The sequence below is a fragment of the Rhineura floridana genome, chromosome 4, assembly GCF_030035675.1.
Source record: "Rhineura floridana isolate rRhiFlo1 chromosome 4, rRhiFlo1.hap2, whole genome shotgun sequence".
Classification (NCBI taxonomy): domain Eukaryota; kingdom Metazoa; phylum Chordata; class Lepidosauria; order Squamata; family Rhineuridae; genus Rhineura; species Rhineura floridana.
In genome coordinates this window covers 123,038,628-123,061,373 of record NC_084483.1, presented here as the reverse complement: position 1 = coordinate 123,061,373, position 22,746 = coordinate 123,038,628, and the positions used below count along the sequence as shown (strand labels likewise).

The 22,746-nt window shown below is 42.5% G+C and overlaps 2 protein-coding genes across 4 annotated transcripts in view; one reads left to right on the top strand and one right to left on the bottom strand.

Annotated features, from left to right (window-relative positions):
• Positions 1-16,280, bottom strand: part of ACAT2 (acetyl-CoA acetyltransferase 2) — a 38,483-nt gene extending 22,203 nt beyond the window's left edge. The window contains exon 1 of the mRNA XM_061624285.1: positions 15,485-16,280. Coding sequence (XP_061480269.1) covers positions 15,485-15,578 — 94 coding nt within the window. The 5' untranslated portion in view covers positions 15,579-16,280. The remainder of the gene's footprint in view (positions 1-15,484) is intronic.
• The window catches only part of WTAP (WT1 associated protein), a 37,865-nt gene that overhangs the window by 1,020 nt on the left and 14,099 nt on the right, over positions 1-22,746 (top strand). The window contains exons 2-4 of one of the 3 annotated variants that reach the window (XM_061624282.1): positions 151-307; positions 21,334-21,371; positions 21,457-21,512. In XM_061624282.1, the coding sequence (XP_061480266.1) occupies positions 151-307; positions 21,334-21,371; positions 21,457-21,512 (251 nt within the window). Of the gene's footprint in view, positions 1-150; positions 308-16,458; positions 16,728-16,813; positions 17,095-21,333; positions 21,372-21,456; positions 21,513-22,746 lie in introns of those variants that run through there. The other 2 variants (XM_061624284.1, XM_061624283.1) reach the window with 2 other exon arrangements.

Sequence of the window (22,746 nt, the reverse complement as noted above, 5' to 3'; positions counted from 1 at the left end):
AGCTGCTATTAGCTTTTTTTCTGATGCAAATATCAAACTTCTCAGATACTTGCTTAATAATACATACTTATTCTCAGCACTGAAGTTGTTCTTTTCCTGCTTTGCTGAAAGATAATTAATTTCTTCCTTGCCTGTCTGATTTGCCAGTAGAAATTCCCATGTGAACATGCAGACAAGTGGGCCTTAAAGGCAGTAAACAATGGAGCTTGGATCTGGAACCTGTTTTCAGTGCTAGGATTCACCCCTGGAACATATGACGCAGTACTAAAGAGCATCCACCCAGAGACATATCATGGACTACTGAACAGTATGTAATAAAACTATATTAAATTCTGTCTTATAAATAGTGGTTAAGGTGCTGGACTACGACCTGGGAGACCAAGGTTTGAATCCCCACACAACAACAAGGAGTGGCTAGCATCCAAACCAGGAAAAAAAGAGGGAGTGAAAACCAAGATGCTAGAAAAAATAGGAATTTATTGTGTATTCAAACCCGACGTGTTTCAGCCTATTGGTTTTTAGGCCTTCATCGTGGGAGTGCAGGCTAATGAGAAGCTTGCCCCCCCTTTTTTTTCTTGAATCCCCACACAGCCATGAAGCTCACTGGGTGACCTTGGGCCAGTCACTGCCTCTCAACCTCAGAAGGAGGCAATGGTAAACCCCCTCTGAATACCGCTTACCACGAAAACTCTATTCATAGAGTCGCCATAAGTCAGGATTGACTTGAAGGCAGTCCATTTCCATTTTTTATAAATGTTCCGATCAATAACGTATGTGACAAAGTGCAATTGTGTAATAAGCAATTCTGAATAAATGAAATCATGAGTGAATGACCTGCAAAATTTGCTTTAGAACTTGTGGTTGCTCCATGTACTCTTGTGTTGCTACAGAGATGAGTGCCAGGTACCTTGTTCTCATGTTAGTGCTTCCTGCAGAAGTTCCATGCTCCAGAGTTCAAAGCTTTTCACAGTTCAAAATTCTATGAGGACTCTCCAGTTAAATCTCTTTCAGGAGAACAAAAACTATTCTAGCACATTTAAAACATACATTATTATAGCATAAGCTTCTACAGACTACTTATTAATCAGGTGCATCAAGTGTTATCCTCGTTGGGAAGTGTGTATACTCAAGATAGAAAAGGAAAAAATGTAAAAGGTGGGGTTATTTGGTAATGAAATCCAAAAAATACAATCTGTGATAATTTAATTAGAGCAAAAGTGTGTACAAAATAAGCACAGTGAACATTCAGAACAGTGATGATAACATAATTTGCTTAAAAATACTAAAATTACTAACACCTATATTAGGACAGGAAACAATTGTCTTTTGTCAGACCCAGATAAAATCATTAGAGAACTCATGTTGCACAGAGGTTAAGAGACTTACTAAGACTGCAATCCTAACCCTCTTAACTGGGAGTAACCCTCACTGAATTCAGTAGGAGTTACTTCTAAGTAGACATGGTCAGGATTGTGCCACAAGTTGCAAATTGGGAAACTCCTTGTTTGAATCTTGGGTCTGCCATGAATTTGGTAAGTGGCCTTACACAAGCCACTTTCTTTCAGCCTCATAACTGTGTGGCTTGTTATGTGTCTTCAAGTCGATTACGACTTATGGCGACCCTATGAATCAGTGACCTCCAACAGCATCTGTCGTGAACCACCCTGTTCAGATCTTGAAAGTTCAGGTCTGTGGCTTCCTTTATGGAATCAATCCATCTCTTGTTTGGCCTTCCTCTTTTCCTACTCCCTTCTGTTTTTCCCAGCATTATGGTCTTTTCTAGTGAATCATGTCTTCTCATTATGTGTCCAAAGCATGACAACCTCAGTTTCATCATTTTAGCTTCTAGTGATCATTCTGGTTTAATTTGTTCTAACACCCTTTTTCGCAGTCCATGGTATGCACAAAGTTCTCCTCCAATACTACATTTCAAATGAGTTGATTTTTCTCTTACCTGCTTTTTTCACTGTCCAACTTTCACGACCATACATAGAGATCAGGAATACCATGGTCTGAATGATCCTGACTTGAGTGTTCAGTGATACATCTTTGCATTTGAGGACCTTTTCTAGTTCTCTCACAGCTGCCCTGCCCAGTCCTAGCCTTCTTCTGATTTCTTGACTATAGTCACTATTTTGGTTGATGACTGTGCTGAGGTATTGATTATCCTTGACAAGTTGAATGACCTCATTGTCAACGTTAAAGTTACATAAATCTTCTGTTTAGTCTTTTTGACCTTCAGCTGTAGTCTTGCTTTTGTGCTTTCCTCTTTAACTTTCATCAGCATTTGTTTCAAATCATTACTGGTTTCTGCTAGTAGTATGGTATCGTCTGCATATCTTAAATTACTGATATTTCTCCCTCCAATTTTCACACCTCCTTCATCTAGGTCAAATCCTGCTTTCCATATGATATGTTCTGCGTATAGATTAAACAAATAGGGTGATAAAATACACCCCTGTCTCACACCCTTTCCGATTGAGAACCAATCGATTTCTCCATATCCTGTATTTACAGTAGCCTCTTGTCCAGAGTATAGGTTGCACATCAGGACAATCAGATGCTGTGGCACCCCCATTTCTTTTAAAGCATTCCATAGTTTGTCATGATCTACACCAGCCTTTCCCAACCAGTGTGCCTCCAGATGTTGTTGGACCACACCTCCCATAAGCCTCAGCCAGCATTGCCAATGGCTGAGGCTGATGGAAGTTGTGGTCCAACAACATCTGGAGGCACACTGGTTGGGAAAGGCTGATCTACACAGTCAAAGGCTATCCTGTAATATATAAAGCACAGGGTGATTTTCTTCTGAAATTCCTTGGTCTGTTCCATTATCCAACGTATGTTTGCAATATGATCTCTGGTTCCTCTTCCCTTTCTAAATTCAGCTTGGACGTTTGACATTTCTCGCTCCATATATGCTAAGAGCCTTTGTTGGTTTACTATCAGGATCCAGGGTGTGGTCAATGCATCATTGCAGGAGGGAGTGGTTCCAGCCGCCCTGAAAGAGGCAGTGATCTGACCGCTCCTGAAAAAGCCCACCCTGGACCCATTGGTCTGCAACAATTACCGACCGGTCACAGATACCCCTTTTTTAGGGAAGGTGATTGGGAGGGTTGTGGCGCAGCAACTGCAAGTACTCTTTGATAAAACAGATTATCTTGACCCGTTCCAGTCTGGGTTCAGACCTGGTTATGGGACTGAATTGGCCTTGGTCGCCCTGATGGATGACCTTTATCAGGAGAAGGACTGGGGGAGTGCGACCCTGTTACTCTTACTTGATCTCTCAGAGGCTTTTGATACCATTGACCATGGTATCCTGCTGGGCCAACTTGATGAGATGGGTATCAGAGGCACTGTTTACTGTGGTTCTGATCCTATCTCCAAGGTCGTTTTCAGAGAATAGCATTGGGTGATTGTCTTTTGGCCCCCTGGCAGTTGTACTGTGGGGTGCTGCAGGGTACCATCTTGTCCCTAATGCTGTTTAACATCTATATGAAGCCCTTGGGAGCAGTCATCAGGAGATCTGGGGCAAGGTGTCAGCAGTACGCTGATGATACCCAGTTCTATTTCTCTGTAACATCTGAATTGGAAGAGACCGTGCAAGCCCTGAACCTCTGCCTGGACTCAGTGGTGGGCTGGATGAGGGCCAGTAAACTGAGTCTGAATCCTAGCAAGATGGAGGTGCTGTGGGTTGGTGGTTCCCAAGTTCAGATGATTGGTCAGTTGCTGTTGAGCCTCAGCTAACCCAGAATGGACAGGGAAGGGGGAGGCATGAGTTTCAGGCGCCTCCGCTGCCAGAGGAAGCAGAGTTGGGAATTGTTGAGTCTGAGCAGGACCTTGCGGGAGGGGGTCAGCCTGCACACCAGCCAATTCCCACAGATCCCGCACTCCCCGAGGAACAGAGCGCGCCGCCCCCAGCTGCTGCAGAAGACTTGTTGGGGGAGGCTCCAGAGACAGTGCCAGCTCCTCCCTTGCCAAGCAGTTCCCAGGAGGATACCAGTGTGGCACAGCCCCCTGATCTTGAGCCTGTTGCTCAGGAACAGGTGTCTTCCGATGAGCCGTTGGAAACACGCCCTCTGTCCCCGCGCTACCGCCGCCGCGAGAAACGGACAAGGCAAAGACAGGAGTTACGCAGGAGTCAGAGATTACATTCGAAAACGTTCCCTTCTTAAGCTTGCCGCTTAGAGGGGAGTCGTTGAGTCAACTTCCTTCACACGCTGTAGAGCATGTCTAGAGTGTAGTTAGGAATTCTAGTGAGTTAGCGCAGGGTTTTCTATGAAGCGCAATGCCTTTGATGTATCCATTACTCTAATAAAATGAGATTTACTTGCACCTATGCTTCAGCCTCGTCCTTCTGGCTCTGAACGGCACAGTTGCCTGCTTTGGATTGGGGTCGTACTCCCTCTGAAACAGCAGGTCTGTAGTCTGGGGGTGCTCTTAGATCCATCTTTGTCGCTAGAGGCTCAGGTGAACTCAGTGGCTAGGAGTACCTTTTACCAGCAACAGCTGGGATAGCCTGACTACTGTTGTCCATGCACTGGTAACCTCCAGGCTGGATTACTGTAATGCGCTCTATGTGGGGCTGCCCTTGAGGTTGGTCCAGAAGCTGCAGCTGGTGCAGAATGTGGCAGCGAGACTGCTCACTGGGGCAGGGTATTGCCAACATGTCACACCACTGCTGAAAGAATTGCACTGGCTGCCCATTTGCTACCGGGCCAAGTTCAAGGTTCTAGTTTTTGTGTACAAAGCCCTATACAGTTCAGGACCAGGATACTTGAAAGACTGTGTTATCCCTTGTATACGCAGTTAATCACTGCTCTCTGCAGGTGAGGGCCTCCTGCAGATGCCATCTTATCAGGAGGTCCGTTGTGCACAACATAGGAAACGGACCTTTAGTGTGGCGGCACCCACCTTGTGGAACTCCCTACCCTTAAATATTAGACAGGCACCATCTGTTATCTTTTCGGCGCCTGTTGAAGACCTTCCTCTTTCAACAAGCCTTTTAAGTAGAGACCTTATCCCAGTCTGCTGCTGTGCTGGAATTGCTTTTTAATATGCTTTTAAACCTTTTTTTAAAAAAAACTATGTTTTTTAACTTTTTTTTAAACTCTTCAAAGCTTTTAAAAAATGTTTTAAAGTTGTTTTTAATGTATTTTAATATCTGTTTTTATGATGTTTTAAAGTGTTTTTAGTGCTTTTGTTTGCTGCCCTGGGCTCCTGCTGGGAGGAAGGGTGGGATATAAATCAAATAATAAATAAATAAATTTACTTACAGAACTGTTTTAAGAATTATAGCTGGATAATGCATGTAAGGCACTTGGAACACTTGAAAGCAAAATGCAAATGTTTAGTATTATAATTACTATTACATCTAATTTAGCTGTTTCACTCTGGAGTATCCCTTTGAAATTCTTCCACTGGAGAATGAGCAACCCTCAAGCCAGCTTGTATTTATCATGTTTTATTTATTTATTATTATTACATTTATATCCCACCTTTCCTCCAAGGAGCTCAAGGTGATGTACATGGTTCTCTTCCCTCTCCAAGTTATCCTCACAACCACCCTGAGGTAATTAGCCGAGAGACTGACCTACCCAGCAAGCTTCATGGCTGAATGAGAATTTAAACCCGAGTCTCCCAGGTCCTAGTCCAACACTCTAGCCATTACACCACATGTTTAGGGAGACTGAAACATTCTCCTATTGGTTTCTGAATGTTGCCATTTTAGATGTCAGATGTGAGGACATTTATTATGAGTAGAGACTGTTTTGAATAGAAAGCAGAAGGGTGTTGCTGACAGGTGATCACTTACATTGTCCTGGAAGATGAGCATGTGAATAAGCCCCCGATAGAGGTAGGGTTCAGTAGCTGGTTCCTGTCTGTTTGAATTCAGCCAGTCCGGCTTTCAGTACCAATCTGTCATATTTTTGTTCCCAATTGTTTGCATGATTGCCAATTCACAGCTTTTTTCCAGTGGAAAATGTAATATAATTGCTAACCAAAATGCTAATGAAAATGCTTATGCTGTAGGCACTTGTTCCACTGAGTTAAGAGTGCATCAGCTTAGAAGGAAGCTGATTATGAAGACAACGTAAAATTCGGAGTGCATTTTTTTAACAAAAGTGCCCATGACGACTGTGACCCTCCACAAGAAATCAATCTGAAAACAATGTGGATTGTTGAATTATGTCAAAATCTGGTAATAAATCCAGTCTAGTGAATATTCTCCCTCATCCCTAGCTGTGGCTGATCATGTATTTTTTTTTTATTTGATCCTGTACAAGTGAATATGGGAACAGCATTAGCATCTGGTCATCTTGCGACATCTAGGCCTTGTGTTTGTGTCTTAGTTGTTACTGAGAAGTTCAGTTCATCTGGAACTCTGTAATTAAGGAACAGTGTGTAATTTGGTGTTGACCTTAACAATTAAGAGTACCATTGCAGTCACCAGAGAAATCTCCTATTGTGTAAGTCAGTGCTAGTGTAAGCTAGGTATATACCAGGAACAAGCAGGTCACACCCTGTCTTAATTAATTCTAGGATCCAATGTTATATCAAATGCTAGCAACACCTCCAATTCAACCAGTATTCTCCCATTGTGAGTCAATGGGTCTTAGCCAGTAAGCATACCCTGTTTTTATTAAACTGAGTACCCACATGCATTCCAGCAAAGGCAAAAAACACCTTGTTAAAATAGATTACATTGACAGAAATGCTTGGGGGGCTAGGCTCTAGCCCTGTGACATGACATGTAATTAACACAACTCGTTTCTGAACACATGCAGTGTGAAATATCTCTTTCATATTTAGAGTGAGGCAACATAAGCTTTTCCTATAGCCCTTCTTTGTTCAGCCTTCTACTCGAGCTTGCTCCATGCCACTCTGGGTCAGCTTTTGGGAGACTCTTCCAGGGAGCTAATCAACACCGCTTTTTTCAAGATGTGCAACGCCCCAGGACGGACTGCAGGAGAGACTTCTTAAATTACTGTTTGCTTAGGCTTTAGCTAGACCTCCACTCTTGCTATGTCTCCTTGCATTGAAGCCATATTTGTTGTTTTGTTTTCAGGACTAGTTAGGGCTGTACTGCAGAGAAACACCCCAGAGTGTCTCTCACAGGAGGGAGACTATTTTTAACCAAATAGAAAGGATTCTAAAGAACGTAGGACATTATGTTTTTTTAACGGAAGACTAACTACGGAAAGGAAATATTCTTTTAGGCTTCCCCAAAGTTCAGCAAATGATGCCTTCCCAATTGGTGTATGGGGTCACTAGGTTCCACTTAAATCCATAATAAATCACAACAAGCTCCACTGTGAATGGCTAGCCCATTTCTGGTGGTACATTTCTAAGTTAAAAGTGACGAAACCCAGTCTTTTCCTGCCTCGATTTCCTTCTATTGCCAGATGGGTAAATACTGCATCCAAACCTTCCTCTTATCTCCTGGAATTCTCTGTTTCATGAGGTATGAAACCACTTTACATGTAACCTTTTCCATTTCCTGTTTTTTTTCATTCTTTCCATGGCAAAGCCGGGTCTTAGACTGCCTCACAATTTCATATTAGATAAAACTCTTCACCTCTAGTCTTTCCCCTCTGCTCTGGTAATTAAGTGTATCATCCTGGCAATGTATTGGTGGCTTCGTCTGTGTATAGCATTGTTAACCCTTCTCATCCTGTATGTTTTTGTAGCAGCATTTCAAGTTGCAAAAATGTTTTATTGCTTACAAACCATTATATATTGACATGTTATATTTAATTCTTTAGTCATTTATAAATATGTGCAACAGCAAGCACTGCAGTTATTGCTGGCTCTCCAGAGCAAGCATATTAATACTGGCCCATGCTAAATTCCCAAATTAAGCAAGGTTATCAAAGCCAGTGCAATTCTATGTATGTAGACATAATTGCTCAAAGATCCCAAGTATAGTATTGTTAATTCTCCCAAATTAGCCCTGTAGCGAATACATGCATAAGATACAGGTTTGTGTAAATGTATGCACTGACATACCAGCAGATCTGGTAACACTATCATGTGGACTGGTGTTGCTAATGAGTACCTGTTTTAGGGTGCGGGATGTCTGTAATTAAGGACAGACCTACTATCCAAGGCCTGTGACAGGAGAGCATCGTTGCCCAGCATGGGCTCTAGTCCATTGATGATACATTAGAGTGGTTTTAGCTAGCAGCTGTAGGTGACAAATGATGCTCTGCCACTTTCTCTTCTCTTTTTCAAAAGAGGTTTCTTAAGCATGAACATTCAGATGCCACAAATGCTGATAAACAGCAGTAAAACATTTTAGGACAGGCTTGTGTCAGCCATCCCAACTTTACTTTCTTCAGTGAAATTCAGTTTGCTGAGTAAAAGGCAATTTACTGTTTTTCCACCTGCACTGCATTCCTGTAATATGGGGATACTAATACCAATATTGTAGTGCTCTGGAGCAGACATTCTAAATCACGGTATAAATGGTAAAGATGACGCCTATAGTGGGTTGTATCCAATGAAATTGTTTCATTCCCTTTCCCCGCAGCCCCTCCTAATCTGCTCTAGATGGTTAAGAGAACCCCCAGAACAGATTTGAGGGGTGCATCAGGCCAGACAAGGGAGGGGAAGTTCCATTGCACGAGCAGAAGGCTTTTCGTGAATGGACAACTTTGTTGGATGCTACCCTGTGTCAGCTCTGCACTGGGTCGGCAGTGCCGGTGGGGGTTGGAAATTCCTGGGTCGTTAGCAAGGAAGGAAAGTCCTTAGCCGGCAGACTGGTTGTAAATCTGCCAGGCCAACGAGGAGGGAACCTGATAAGGGCCAGGCCTGTCTGAAGCTTACTTGCCAAGTCACAAGTCCAGAAGCGAGGTCAGTAGAGGTCCGGGATCAATTGCCAAGGGGTCAGTCCAAGAGATGCTGCAGGGAAACTGGGAATACATGAAGCCACGCCTGACGTTGCCGTCAGCAACAAGCTGCAGCCAAGGGGTGCCTTATAAAGAGCATGTTTGACAGCAGCTGTGAGCCCTCAGCGTTTTGGCCTTAAGGGGACAGGCCTACCTCTCTTCTGCCTGACCTTCTGCTGTCTACGTTCTGCAGGTGAGGGGGGAGTATCCTGCTCACTGTCTGCGTCTGGCTGCAGGGCCTCCACTGTATCTGGGGTGCTCTGCAGCTGAGGGGGGAGAAGGAGCTGGATTCTCAGGAGTCTCCTCCGTGTCTCCTTCTGGGTCTGCTGCTCCTGGGTCTGCTGCTGTTACTCCCGAGTTGTCCTCATCTGAGGAGTCCTCTGACGGGGCCATGACACCGTGCATTACTATTGCAAATGATAGTCAAATGTCAGATTAAGGTGAACTGCTAGTGTAATCAAATACAGTTTAGAAAAGTTGGCAAATCAGCAACTATGAGAGCTGAGAGGTCCTTCTGAAGGTGAATGCCAGCAAATACTTGAAGCCAAGAATTGACCACGCTTTGGACACTAGAAAAACATTTGGTAATAGCAGCAGAGTGGGTAGGGAAGGGGAGTGGATATCAAGAGTTCATTTCTTATGATCCCTTTGTCAAAACAATCCTCTGTGATTTCAGAACAGACTCTGGTAAAGTCTGAGGGGACATTCAAAAATGCATTCAGGACAGCAGCCATAAGGTTTTACTTTTCTCCTCCCACTCCCCTTTTAAAAACTACCCCCCCATATATACATTACTAGAAGCCTCATACCTAGTGGTGTTGCTAGGGAATTCTAAGAAACCAAAATATCAGTGCCATTTTGAAAGGTTCAATCCACCATCTTGATTCAAATTAGCATCCAACTGTATCCAAACACAGACAAAAATCTACTCCTTGATTTCAGGAATCATTATGCAAAATTTGGTTATGATATCTTAGGAGGTGTTCAAATGCTTTGAGAACAGATAAAACAAATGTACAAAATATACAGTAGATTAGCAACCTTGTACCCAGCATTTCTTAGGAATTTTAAGAAACCAAAAAAATCAGTGTAGTTTCAAAAGGTTCAGTCCACCGTCTTGATTCAAAATGGCATCCAACTGTATCCAAACATAGATGAAAACCTGTTCCTTGATCTCAGGAACCATAATGCAAAATTTGGTTACAGTATCTTAAAGAGTGTCCAAATGCAGAGCAAACAGCTTTCCAAATTTTATACTTTTATTTCAGTTAAAGTGACCTAATGTACAGTTGCATTTTCCACAACGCATTATCTTAGTACAGGTCTATTAAGTAGTCAGTCATAATTGTTAATAGTTGCTGCATATCACAAACAACTCTGCAACAGGTCAGAAAACTGAAGTTAGTCAACTTATTATAATAGTTCTGAGAACAAATTCTGTATCAGCTTTATAGCAATTTGTGAATAATGGCCCTAAAATATGGTGCTGGGAAAAACAAATGAAGCACAAAGAAAGGACAAGTATTCTTGATTTTTCTAGTCTTTTCACAGACCACCCAAATAGAGCTCATGGACCTCCAGTGGCTTACAAACTGCCATTTGAGAACCTCTGACATAAACAATCTCCAACCTGCCGAATGCTGCCTGCAGTAATAGTGGCTAGGATTGTGAGTATAATGGGATTATAATCCCCTTCACTGTAGTTACTCTTGCAGTCTTTCGTTTCCATCTGTATTCCTACATAAACGTGGTCATCGTTTCTTGTGAGTTCCCAGCCACAATGCCAAGACTGCACTCGGTCTCTGATGTTTCTAGCAGCTGTTAAGTTCCAACTATGGCATCTGCTTTATCTCTCCTGTGTGCTGATCCTATGAGTTCAAGATCACCTGTTATGCAATCTTATTTGATATACTATCCTCCTCCTGGATTAATATTCTCTATTCCTTGTCTTGAGGCTGCCTTCATGAACGATGACCCTCTTATCTGAATCCTGGCTCCCCTATGATTCTCCCTTGGCAATTGTTGACCTCATTTGGCAACTCTGCTTGTCAATAACATGCTGAACAAGGAAGTTGTTCAAACACTGGCTCACCTTGATACTTTTTCACACTTATTTTTCTCAATTTCCACATATAGCCTTCCCTTTTCTTTTCTGTTGAGAATAGCAAAGTAACAGGCTTTGTATGATCACTTAAAAGAGCTTAAATTTAACTATTATCCCCTTCCTCATCCCCATGATAAAATCTGGGAGTTGTAATTTCAAGGTGGTGTCAGGGCCTCTAACAGAGAATTCCCTCACATTCTTGTAGGACTGAAATTCAGAGGTACTTGGCCTGAGCCATAACAGTTTAAAGCTGCAGTCTTGTGCACTTTATCAGAGAGTGAACCTTACTGGATATATTCATTAATGTATTTATTTCGAGTACAAACTTCTGAATAAATAAGGATTAGATGTAGCCTTTTTATGCTTTGTTGTATGATTAAATAGTAGTACCACAATCTCATGAGCAGATGCTCTTGCTGTTCATTGCCATCCTTAGCAAAGTCAGGAACTACAACATGGATCACTGCTGGTGGTGGTGAACCCAGGTAATTCTGCCAACTCAGTTGGGAACTGACAACTTTTCTTCTTTAAAAAGTGCACGTGTAATTAATTAATTCTAGAGTTCTTTTCCTGCTCTTAATGTAGCACACATCTGCCCTCTAGTGATGAGCTTGCTTTTTTTCATTTTTTTCCTCTTGCCAACATACTGGAGGCTACACAGCTAAGAAAACAGTTTTTGTTTGTTTTTACAAAGGTTGAAATCACATTAAAACACTTTAATAAATCCCACAAACATTTCCCTTAATGCCCGTTATCACTGTTCACATGTTATGTTTTCCCCACTTTAAATATCACCTTGTCCCTTGCAGCTAGCATGGGAGATGACATTCCCACATTTGCAAGTCTATAATGCCTCAGTCGGGGGTCGGGATGAGTTGATGCAGTCCTAGATATTCTGCTAGCCCACCTCACCAGTTCAGGGTCCTTGTCCTACTCTGCTTTCTAGTGAAACTGACAGTATCAAGGCTTGCCTTGTCACTTGTTGTGCACTTCGGCACTGGTAAATATGCATGCCCTTTTGTGTAGGAAAAACCCTCCTCTCTTGGGAGCAACAGCACTACAAATGATGACAGGGGAATTGGTGTGTGTGAAACCAAGGCCTCCCTTGCTATGTATGGTCTCTGTACATACATGTACAGAGATGAGAGGTTAACATCAGAAGGAAAAACACTTTTTCATTTAAAAGAATATAGCCAAAGCAGCTTAGAACTCATCTAAGATGATACCCACACAAAAAACACAAAGGCTGGAATTTTATTGTGAATTTATTTTATTTATTAAATTTATATCCCTCCCTCCCAGTAGGAGCCCAGGGCGGCAAACAAAAACGCTAGAAGCACTTTAAAGCATCTTAAAAACATAGTAAAACAAAACAGCTTTAAAAAACAACTTTAAAAACATCTTAAAAAGCAATTCCGACACAGACTGGGATAAGGTCTATACTTAAAAGACTTGTTGAAAGAGGTAGGTCTTCAACAGGTGCCAAAAAGATAACAGAGTTGGCACCTGTCTAATACTTAAGGGGAGTGAATTCCAAAGTGCCACAACACTAAAGGTCCTATGTTGCGTGGAACGGACCTCCTGATAAGATGGGATCTGCAGGAGGCCCTCACCTGCAGAGCACAGTGATCGACTGAGTATATAAGCGGTAAGATGAACTTTCAGGTATTCACCTTCTTCCACATAAAAACCCTGATACATGCACATCTGAAGCTGCATTTCTGTCTTTCATACATACACACTAGCACAAGAGGGGCTTAAGAGCTCTTCAAATGACATGTGAAGTATCTGTTGTGCATTTCTGGGACAAATAACATTTATGATAACATTCTACAGAACACATCTTTAGTTTCATTCCTTAAAAAATAAAATGGTTTGTCTAGAAAAGTGTCAACAACCTGGAGAAGAAGTGAGGTAGGATGGAGAATTCTCTTACCAAGTAAACTAAGGTTTAGTTAGTAAGTAAGCTCTATAAAACACACTTCTGAGTAAACAAACACAGGAGCTGCTCGAGAGAGATTTCTTATCTGGAAAAAGAACAAAATTTGGGAGCTTCTTGCAGACAATGAATGTACTGCCTTCAAGTCGATTCTGATTTACGGTGACCCTCTGAATAGGGTTTTCATGGTAAGCGGTATTCAGAGGGGGTTTGCCATTGCCTCCCTCTGAGGCTGAGAGGCAGTGACTGGCCCAAGGTCACCCAGTGAGCTTCATGGCTGTGTGGGGACTCAAACCCTGGTCTCTCGGATCGTAGTCCAGCACCTTAGCCACTACACCACACTGGCTCTCTCAGACAATGAATATCTGCACACAATACTTTCCCTATATCAAACACTCTGGGTTGTTAACACCAAGAGGTGTTAAAGTGAGGAAGAAGTAAGACAGCAATGGGAAACCCGCTTGCCTGCTACGTGTTTCCACACACACCTACCTGCCCCACACCTGACATCAGGTGTGGCTATGTGGGGCAGGTAATGATGTAGCTGCAAATGAGCAATTGGGAGCATAAAGGGCACTCCTGGCAATTCTTTGCCAAGGGGGCTCAATTACAATTCAGTCAGCTGATTGGTGCCGACAGCGAGACCCTTTAAAGTTGTTACCTGATGTCATAATGACACCCATCTGTCAAAGTGGCCCACGGGAGTGGGGAAGATCAGGAACCAGCTCACAGTTAACCTGGATGAAGCTGGGCAGGTGGCAGTGAGGACTCAGGGCTGCATGGGAGCACTGGATTGGATCCACTAGTGCATCCACCCCACCCTGAACTCACCATGCCGCCCAGCTAAGTTGCAACAACACCAGGATCAGGAGGCTGGCTCTGTGTCTCTGCCTCACCGCACCAGCCACTACAGCTAAGGACCCAGAACAAGGCTTGTAGTTATCGGACAGAGCAGTTTATTTTCATAAGATAAAAAGGAAATGCCCTTGTTTTTTACAGGGAGTATAAGTATTCATACTTCCAGAACTGAGCAAACTGAAGAGCTGGCATATAAACATAGGCATATACAAGGTCAGATTTTAGGTCTGGATTATTAAGTGGCATATAAATCTTGTTAAATAAGTAAATCATCCAGGTAGGCACAGTGCCAGTGGACAATCTTTAAGGCTGGCTCAAGACAAAGGACCAGATAGTGTCCCCTCACCGTTCTGGCTGGGAGTTAAATCTTACATCACCACTGGTGACATGGTAACATCCTCTACTGTACCTGTAGCAGCAGGCCAAATTAAGTGCTCAAGGGTAGGCTGTGCGACGAGAGTGGGGGGAGGGCTCAAGGTAATAGCCAGGCTAGGACTGCTGCCCTCCTGGCATCTGTTGCCTGGGATGGTCATCTCACTTCGCCTAATGGTAGGGCACACCCTGCTTAACGTTCTGCTGGAACAGCATAAAACAAATTGTTATAGCATATAAAATTGTATTTGGCATATGTATGAAACTGCTTAGAGCAATCGTATGCATGTTTACTCAGAAATAACATCTACTTGGTTTAGCGAAGCTTGCTCCCCAGTAAGCACTCCTAGGAAAAAAATGGAAATGGACTGCCTTCAAGTCGATTCCGACTTACAGCGACCCTATGAATAGGGTTTTCATGGTAAGCGGTCTTCAGAGGTGGCTTACCATTGCCTTCCCCTGAGGCTGAGAGGCAGTGGCTGGCCCAAGGTCACCCTGTGTGGGGATTTGAACCCTGGTCTCCCAGGTCGTAGTCCAAGTATGTCTTAGTATAAAAGCACTGTTAGCTTTGTAACTCAATGTCCATCACAGTCCCTCTGAAGGGAGAAATGAAAAGCTCAACCACAAGGAAGGGGCCACATGAAAAGGGCAGCAGATGAAACTAGAGCAAAGATCACTGGAAGAAAGCAAGAAAATGAAGGCCCCATATGTTCCTCCCATGAAGATGACAAGATCCTTTAGATGCAGAAAAATGCACCTTGTGTTTTACATGTTTACAGTATACACAGGAATTATTCTCTAATACTGTAAATTTGTCTTACTCAAAATGTGCAGTATGAAGATCTTTAGGTGAGTAAATTTTTTTCTAAAACAGAAAATAATTCTAAACAAAGCCCCCACCGCATTCCCCCCCAAAATCAAATTTTTCCACTGGAAAAATGGGAAAAGTCTTGGGGGAGAAGGGAGAACATTTCCCGTTTTCCAGGACTTCACATAGCTCTGTGTTACCTACTGTGCCATACGGCTCTATATGCAACCTAGGCTATTGTGCCATATTTTTAATGATTGACCTCACTTAGATATTTTTTCCATGATTCTCTGTCTGCGTAGAAAAGCTTCCCTTTAACTCAGTGTGTTTGGAAGAGGAAAATTGATCTTTAGTAATGGGTTGCTTGTACCCAGATGAAATTTTTATCAGGCTATTTTTAAAATGAGAAACCTGCAATGTTAAAAAACCCCACTATTTTCATTTGTAAAAAATACATTTAAACAAAAAGAGCACAAATCATTTTTAATTAAAAAAAAACAATTTTTACTTACCTGTACAGTACTGATATCCATGGGGCTTACTTTCAGGAATGAGGAACCTATGGCCCTCCAGATGCAAATGGACTCCATCCCCTCTCAGCCCCATCCAACCTGGCCAACAGTCAGATGATCGCAGCGGCAGTTTAACAATATCTGGAGAGCTGCAGGTTCCCCATCTATTGTGCGCATAAGATTGCAAGCATAATCACTTAAATCACCTTAAGAACTGCCTTGCAGGATGCGACCAAAGGTCCATAGCCTTTGTTTCCAAGAGCGCTATGCCTCTGAGAGTTTCACAAGCGCAGATGAAGGCCACAGCTTGTTTTTGTTCCCAACATTCAGTACTGCCGCTGACCACGTAGGCTCGTTAGCTATGGTGGCTAACAGCTATTGATCATTTGATAGTAATCCTTTTAAAAGCCACTTGGTAACTACATCCTTTGGTAGCGAACTCCGTAAGTTAATTACGAATGGCGTGGAGAATTTTGTCAGTCTTAAAGCTATAAGCTATTGCCAATCAACGGCACTGGTATCCCTCCAGTTTATTTTATTGATTTAAAATGTTTCCCAGTTGCGAGTTCTGTACCCAGAAGCTAAGAGGTACAACTTGTCCAAGATCGTGGTTGCATCCTACACGCTTTTATTTAGTAGTCTGTACCACCCATTCAAATGGGACTGACGTGTGCACATAACGATAGCCATGTAACAGCCCGATCCTATGTAGTTATACGACTCTTAAACCCATTTGTTACAATGAGCTTAGGCGCTCCAAATTCTACATAGGAACGGCCTCTACTGCTGCACTTTCACTAGGTTCGGAAAATAGACCTACTAGCTCGAAGACATTCAACCGTAGTCTCCATGCCGCTGCCGCAGCAGTAGCATTTCACCATCAAGTCTCCTTCCGCCAGCTCTGCCTCACTCCTGCAGGTGGTTAGACAACACGGTTCCGAATCCTTCCGCCACTCCGTTTATTCCCATCATACTTTGCAACTGCGTACCCTGAAAGACGCGGGACGAGAAAGAGTTGGACTTCAATCTCCCCCCTCATACTTACCTTACCCTTTCCCGCGCAAACGGCGGCTTCTTTCCGCAGAGAGAGAGAGAGAGAGAGAGAGAGAAAAGGCCTCATCTACTGGATGAACGGGGGAGGGGAGAGAAGAAGAGAACCGGCAGGGCGGTGTGGGAAGTAGTCCCGGCGCTGAGCAGGCGCTGCCGTGGCTGCTGCAAGGGCAGTTGCTCGCTAGCTGGGCCGGTGAGTGTGAATGTGAAGGCGCGAGGGAGCGCGCGGCCTGGAGGAGGAAGGGGAGTAAGAGGTGGGAGGAGTTGAGTGAGTGGCAGCGGTTGGCTCCGCGCTGCGGGCGACTCTGCCTTCTTGCTTGGACGAGGCGGGAGGCAAGGAAGGGGCGAGGCGGCTCTTCTCATTTCCCTGTCCGGCGCCATTTTGTAGCGCAGCGAACCAGCAAATAAAGAGCGGGCGGGAAGCGAGCGTGGTGCTGGCGTCGGTGGTCTTCTCTAGGCCGGGGGTTACTGGTCCCATTTTATTGATGCGACACAAGCCCTGGCTTGGAGGGATTCGGTGCAGCCAGGAGACGACGCCTTGGTGCCGCCACAGGCGGGAGGTGAGTGGTGGCCTCCTCTTTCTCAGGCGCGGGCCGCCACTACGGTTTTCAGGGAGGCCAAAGGGTCGCCGGTCCTGGATAGAACGGGACATAATATGAGCACAAAGGTAGCAGGTCTGTCGGCTACGCATCGGGAAAGAGGGATAGGAGTGGGGGAGGGGTTTCAGTCCCATCACCTTTTCCTGCGTTGTAGCATCTTCCTCTTGCCATCGTCTCTCTCCCCCATCCACCGCACACTTTTCCCCATCCTCTAAAGCTTTTAAGATCGTACAGTTATTCTCTGTTAAGAGTGCCTTGTTTATTAGACCCTTTCTAAGGCATCGTCCTTCGCAGACAGAAACGTGCATGTTGTATAATTGCAAATACTTAAAAATCATGTGTTAATTACGAGTAGCCGTCTTAGCCCTAAGTCCTGAAAAGACTTGGCGACACGTTTTATTTCTACGCCATTTGGATAATTGGGCTCAGAAGTCCGCCATACACACACATATATATACATACGTCTAGCACAAAGAGAATATGCAGGATATGAAGCTTCAGATTGCAATCCTCTGCATTGGAGTTAGCACTACTATAAGAACTGGTGCTTCTAAGAACTGTAAACATGGCTAGGATTAGACAATGTCACATGGATGGGTTATTTAGGCTCCATCCGCTTGGCTCTCTAGAAAGTATGAGTTCCTCAGATTGCAGATATCATTACTATGTTCCTGTTTGGTGCAAGAAATAAGTAGGTTGAACTGTCACCACTTGAGATTTTTAAAATAATATACAGTTCTATAAATGCTTAAATAAATTGCTCTATTTGTTAATTTTTAAAGCAAATTTTGGGTTGATTTGTAGTCGCAGGTAGTTTTAAAACATGGCAATTTAACATTGTGTATTATCTCAACATACTTTGCCAAATTGTAAGGTTAAGATGAAAAGTTACTCAGAAGTAACATTGTATAGTTAGGCTGCTCCATGTGTGACAAAATGAGCATATACTATAACGTTGCAAGTGTGACTGATGCATTTCTTACATGGAACTCATTGATTGGCTACTCTATTCAAAGCAGTTTACATACTTTGAAAACTAGAAATATTTAATGAATAGCATGTCATTTTCCATGGAGTCGATAGTGGTCCAAAATAATATTCAGGTGCAGTTTATAATTGGATTGATTGTCACAACTAAAAATATATCCTTACAGTGGAGCCATAAAGTTGATGCCTGTCACAACTTACCATAAAGTGATGTTTTCATCTGAGGACCAATACAGATGTGTACCCAACACAGGTATATTGTCTGCCTGTGTAAGGGATCTTTGATGTTCTCCTATGTAAAACACTATACAACCTCACCCATTCACATTTAGAGTTACCGCATTGGTGGCACACCTGTTCAGGCTACTTTTTACTGGTGTACCGACATTAAATGCGAATGGCTTGACTTGGGTGGTAAATGCATTTATACATAATAGAATGTGTATGGAACATTTGCACGGACAAGCACTTTCCTTATAGCTGCCATCGTGTCTTTCAGCCCATATTCTGTTGCTTGGAGATGGATGCTTATCTTAAATAAAAAGTGTGTGTGTGATATTTCTTCATAATGATACTGAAAATCAATTTAGTTCCATGACAGCAGAGTTAAAATTTTTCTTAAATACCCAGCTAACTGTAATGTTAATTAATCCTACCAAAATTGACAAAACATTTTATATTTGTGGCTTGACAGGTTTAGAAAATTTAAGAGGAAATACTTCAGCATGTGTTTCAGTTACAATATTTGACTATATTTTGATGTTTAGTTTGGCTAAGTAAAGAGTTAACAAAATGAATATTATTATTTCCACTGTTTTCCATAAATGTTCTTACATTTATGAGGTTGTTCAGGATATAGATATAGGCCTTGTTACTTTTGGGTGGGCATCTAGTGTCTGATCATCTTCTGATGATGGAGGGCTTTTAGTATGTGCACTGAACACTGCAACTGCAATAATGTAGGAGCGATGCTCACTTGCAATAGAAAAAATGGAACTTCAGTAAAGCTATTGGTGAATATGAGCCTGTAGTACATCTCCTTATAGTTATTTTATTTTATTATTTATTTTTATTTATTAAATTTATATCCCACCCTTTCTCCCAGTAGAAACTCAGACATGATAATACTAAATTTGTAAGATGATAAACCTTGCAAGAACAATTGGTTCTTAAATGGATCAGTTTTATACTATAATCTGAAGGAATTAGTAAAGATTGATTTTGTGAGTTACCTATATAGTAGGGGAACCAAACCTTGGACTCTGGGGCTAAATGTGGCTCTCCAAAAGGCTCTCTGTTTGGCCTTCGGAGCTCTCCCTAGGCCACATCTTTCACAGTCCTGCTTTATACCCTTTGAGAGTTTTTGTCTTTATGGATTGTGTCCTTGACGTCTGATACTGCCTGTTGCTTGCCTGGATGGAGGATAGAGGGATTTGTGAGTGTGTGTAGACATTAACCTACTGTGTAAAGGTAAAATTTCTATTTATTGCTCCACCCACTTTTGTCTTTAGACCTGCCACCTGCAGGCATGTAGTCCTCCAAAGGTTGCCCAGACAGGAATGCAGCCCTTGGGTTAAAAAAAGATTCCCCACTCTGCTATATATGTATCTTTCAGTACAGTAGCACCTTAAGATCTCTTTCTCTCTTTAAATAAAAATGTAAATATCGTGCTGAAGTTTGCAGCACCACAAGTAGATGGCACTGTGAATTTTTGCTTGAATGCTTCCCCTCCCCCCACATACTGTCTAGCACTGCCTGCCTGTGCAACCATGCAAGGGGACAGCATGGCTTGGGGGGGGGGGTTGCAGCAGCCTGGCTGGCACAGTGCATGGTAGCAGCGGCATCTGCCCAGGGAAAGCAGTGGCGTGGGGTAGCAGCAGCCTGGGGTAGGGAGTGGAAGGCCTAGCTGTGTTATATGACAGCACTGTTTGTCCAAAGCAGCAGCAGTGGAGGAACAGGAGAAGCAAACGGCTTGGCAAGCAGAGCAAGCTGGGGGGGGGGTTGTTGGGGGGAAGAGACCCCATAGTTTAAAATAAATATTGTGATGAACCTCCATTGAGAAACTTGAGGATTTAAAAACGCATTAATCTTCTTTAGAAGTAACTAATCTTTGCTAATAATTCAAGTAAAGCTTTTACCTAATATGGCTTATTAACTTTTTAATTTGAGTATTATAAGACTTTTACATGATTAAACATCTCTGAACAGAGTCATAGAAGATGTACATGTACCTCTATCATAGGCTGTATAGCGTAGAGAAAATAAAGATAAGTTAATACTTGAAATTTAGTACAAGCTAGCGGTTACCGTGTCTGCCTTTACAGTAGGGGTGGTTTCAGTTAATTGCTCAAATAAGCAACAAAAATGATGAATCAATATTTGGGTAAAGTTTTTGTACTTGCACAGATCTGAATAGCTTTGTACATTTTTTCCTGGAAAACAATGGAAAACTTGCTAGCAACACTTTGGAACAAGCACACAGTATAACTTGAAACGGGGTGTCTGTGAAGATAATTGGGACAAGAAATAATGGCTAGATAATTGGTATCTAGATTTGCAAAGGCTTTGGGCAGTAGAGAAAAAATAATATGCACCAGAAACCTGTTGAATACAAATTTAAAAAATAAAGCCAATGGATTTAAATAGGTTTTATTGAGATTATTTTTCTCAGGCTTTGCAGCAGATAGGTATAACTAGATATCTAGCGTTGCTGTAAAAATGTTTAAACCAGTAAGTTCCATTTAAATCTTTCCTGTGCTGAGAAATTAGCTTTCTACTAACTGGTTATGCTTACACTCATGGCACCCTGGGTTGGATTGAGATTTTCCCTTTCATACAACAGAAAGGACCTGAGATTCAGCAGACACTCTTGCTGAAGAAAGGAGGGGAAAACAGTTTTTGCTGATCTCCCCCCTTAGCCCCAGCATAGTTCCCATGCTGTTCCAGAGGGCCCCCTGACCCAACTTTTATATGGTACTGTGGACAATTGTCTCCCGTTCTCCAGTAGAAGAATCCCTTGGGTGCTGGTCTGCCCAGGGGTAGTCTGGATCCAACACTTAAAGCCCAATCCTGAGTAATTCTGGAAAATAAATTCTGCTATGTTCAATGGACTCATTTCAGTTGGGTTGCAGCATTATTTTAAGGTGACATAAAAATGTTGGCTGTACTAGTAAGAGGGCCAGATAATATTAGTGTTTGTTTCTTCTTCCTCAGAGTTCACAATGACTAATGAAGAACCACTTCCGAAGAAGGTAAGCTTGAATGCTGTAGCATTTACATTTATCTTTTCAGTACCATGTGAGGAAAAAAGTGGACTTGATTATTATTATTTTTTAGGTCCGCCTCAGCGATACAGACTTCAAAGTTCTACCTAGAGAGGAGTTGATCTTAAGGTACAGTGATAAACCACCTTCTACTTGAAAATAGTGCCTGTGTCCTGTCTTTTTCTGAATAATTTCCATTTTTACAATAACAGATCTAAAAAACAAATTTAAAGTTTACTGAGATAGAAGGATTAACACAACCTTTTCCTGCTGGTTGTGGAAAAAAATTAAGCATATTGATGATCCTACAGCAGGAAGTATTTTTTGCCATTGATTGACAGTGGAACTGTAGAGGAATTTGCAGGAAGGAGGAATAACCAGGAATCCGCACCTAGGCCTTCTTGGTTTTTTACAGAATTGAACACATGTTATCATACATACCTGAGGCTAGAAACTACAACTGCAGAAATATAGGATGGAACCCATCATTGTGCAAGCAGACCTTATCTTCTCTTGTTCCTGCACACTCCCAAAATCTGGTCCAGAGCACAGATTGTATGCACTTGAGGGACTGCAGTGGGGAGAAAAGGAAGATGAAGCCTACTGTGTTTGCACGTGGGCAGCAAACCAAAGTTATTTAAAATGGACATGTATAACTAAGCTTATGTGCATATTTAGATATAGTATATTGGATTTGAACCAGGGAGAACTTAAGTTCAGATAGTCACCCCACCTTGAACATTACTATCTTTACTTCACCTCTTCTGTCCAAATCATGGTTCTCAGTGTAGTTTACAATCACAATCAAACATTAAAATAAACAACAATAAAGTTAATTCGGTAAGTGACATAAAAACTCAACAGCAGCCCAGAACATTAAAGAACAGCATTATAAAAAACATGCTCAAATTCTGCCTTTATGATGTTTCAGCATGCTCAGGGAAGTGGTTAGCTGGAGCATTCCTAACGGAGCTCCAAAGTCTTGGAAGTTGTTGTAAAAAGGCCCAATCACACGTCCACATTCTCGTCCTCACCAAGTGGAGCAACAAGGCTCTCCCATTAACCTCAGCGTGTGGACAGATTCACATAGAGGAGGTGATCCTTCAGATAATGAGATTCCAAACCATATAGGTGACTTAGGCCTGCAAATATACTGGAACCCAATGCATTTGCTATAGGACAAGTGTAATGTTGGCAAAACATCAATCCTTTCAGCACCGTTGCTGTTCATTATGCAAGAATTGCAGTGTCCCAACATTTTTCAAGAGCAACCTCATGTAGAGTGCATTACAATAGGTCACTCTAGAATAACCTAGGGTATGCGTAACTGTGGCAAGATTAACCTTCACTAGGAAGGACCAAA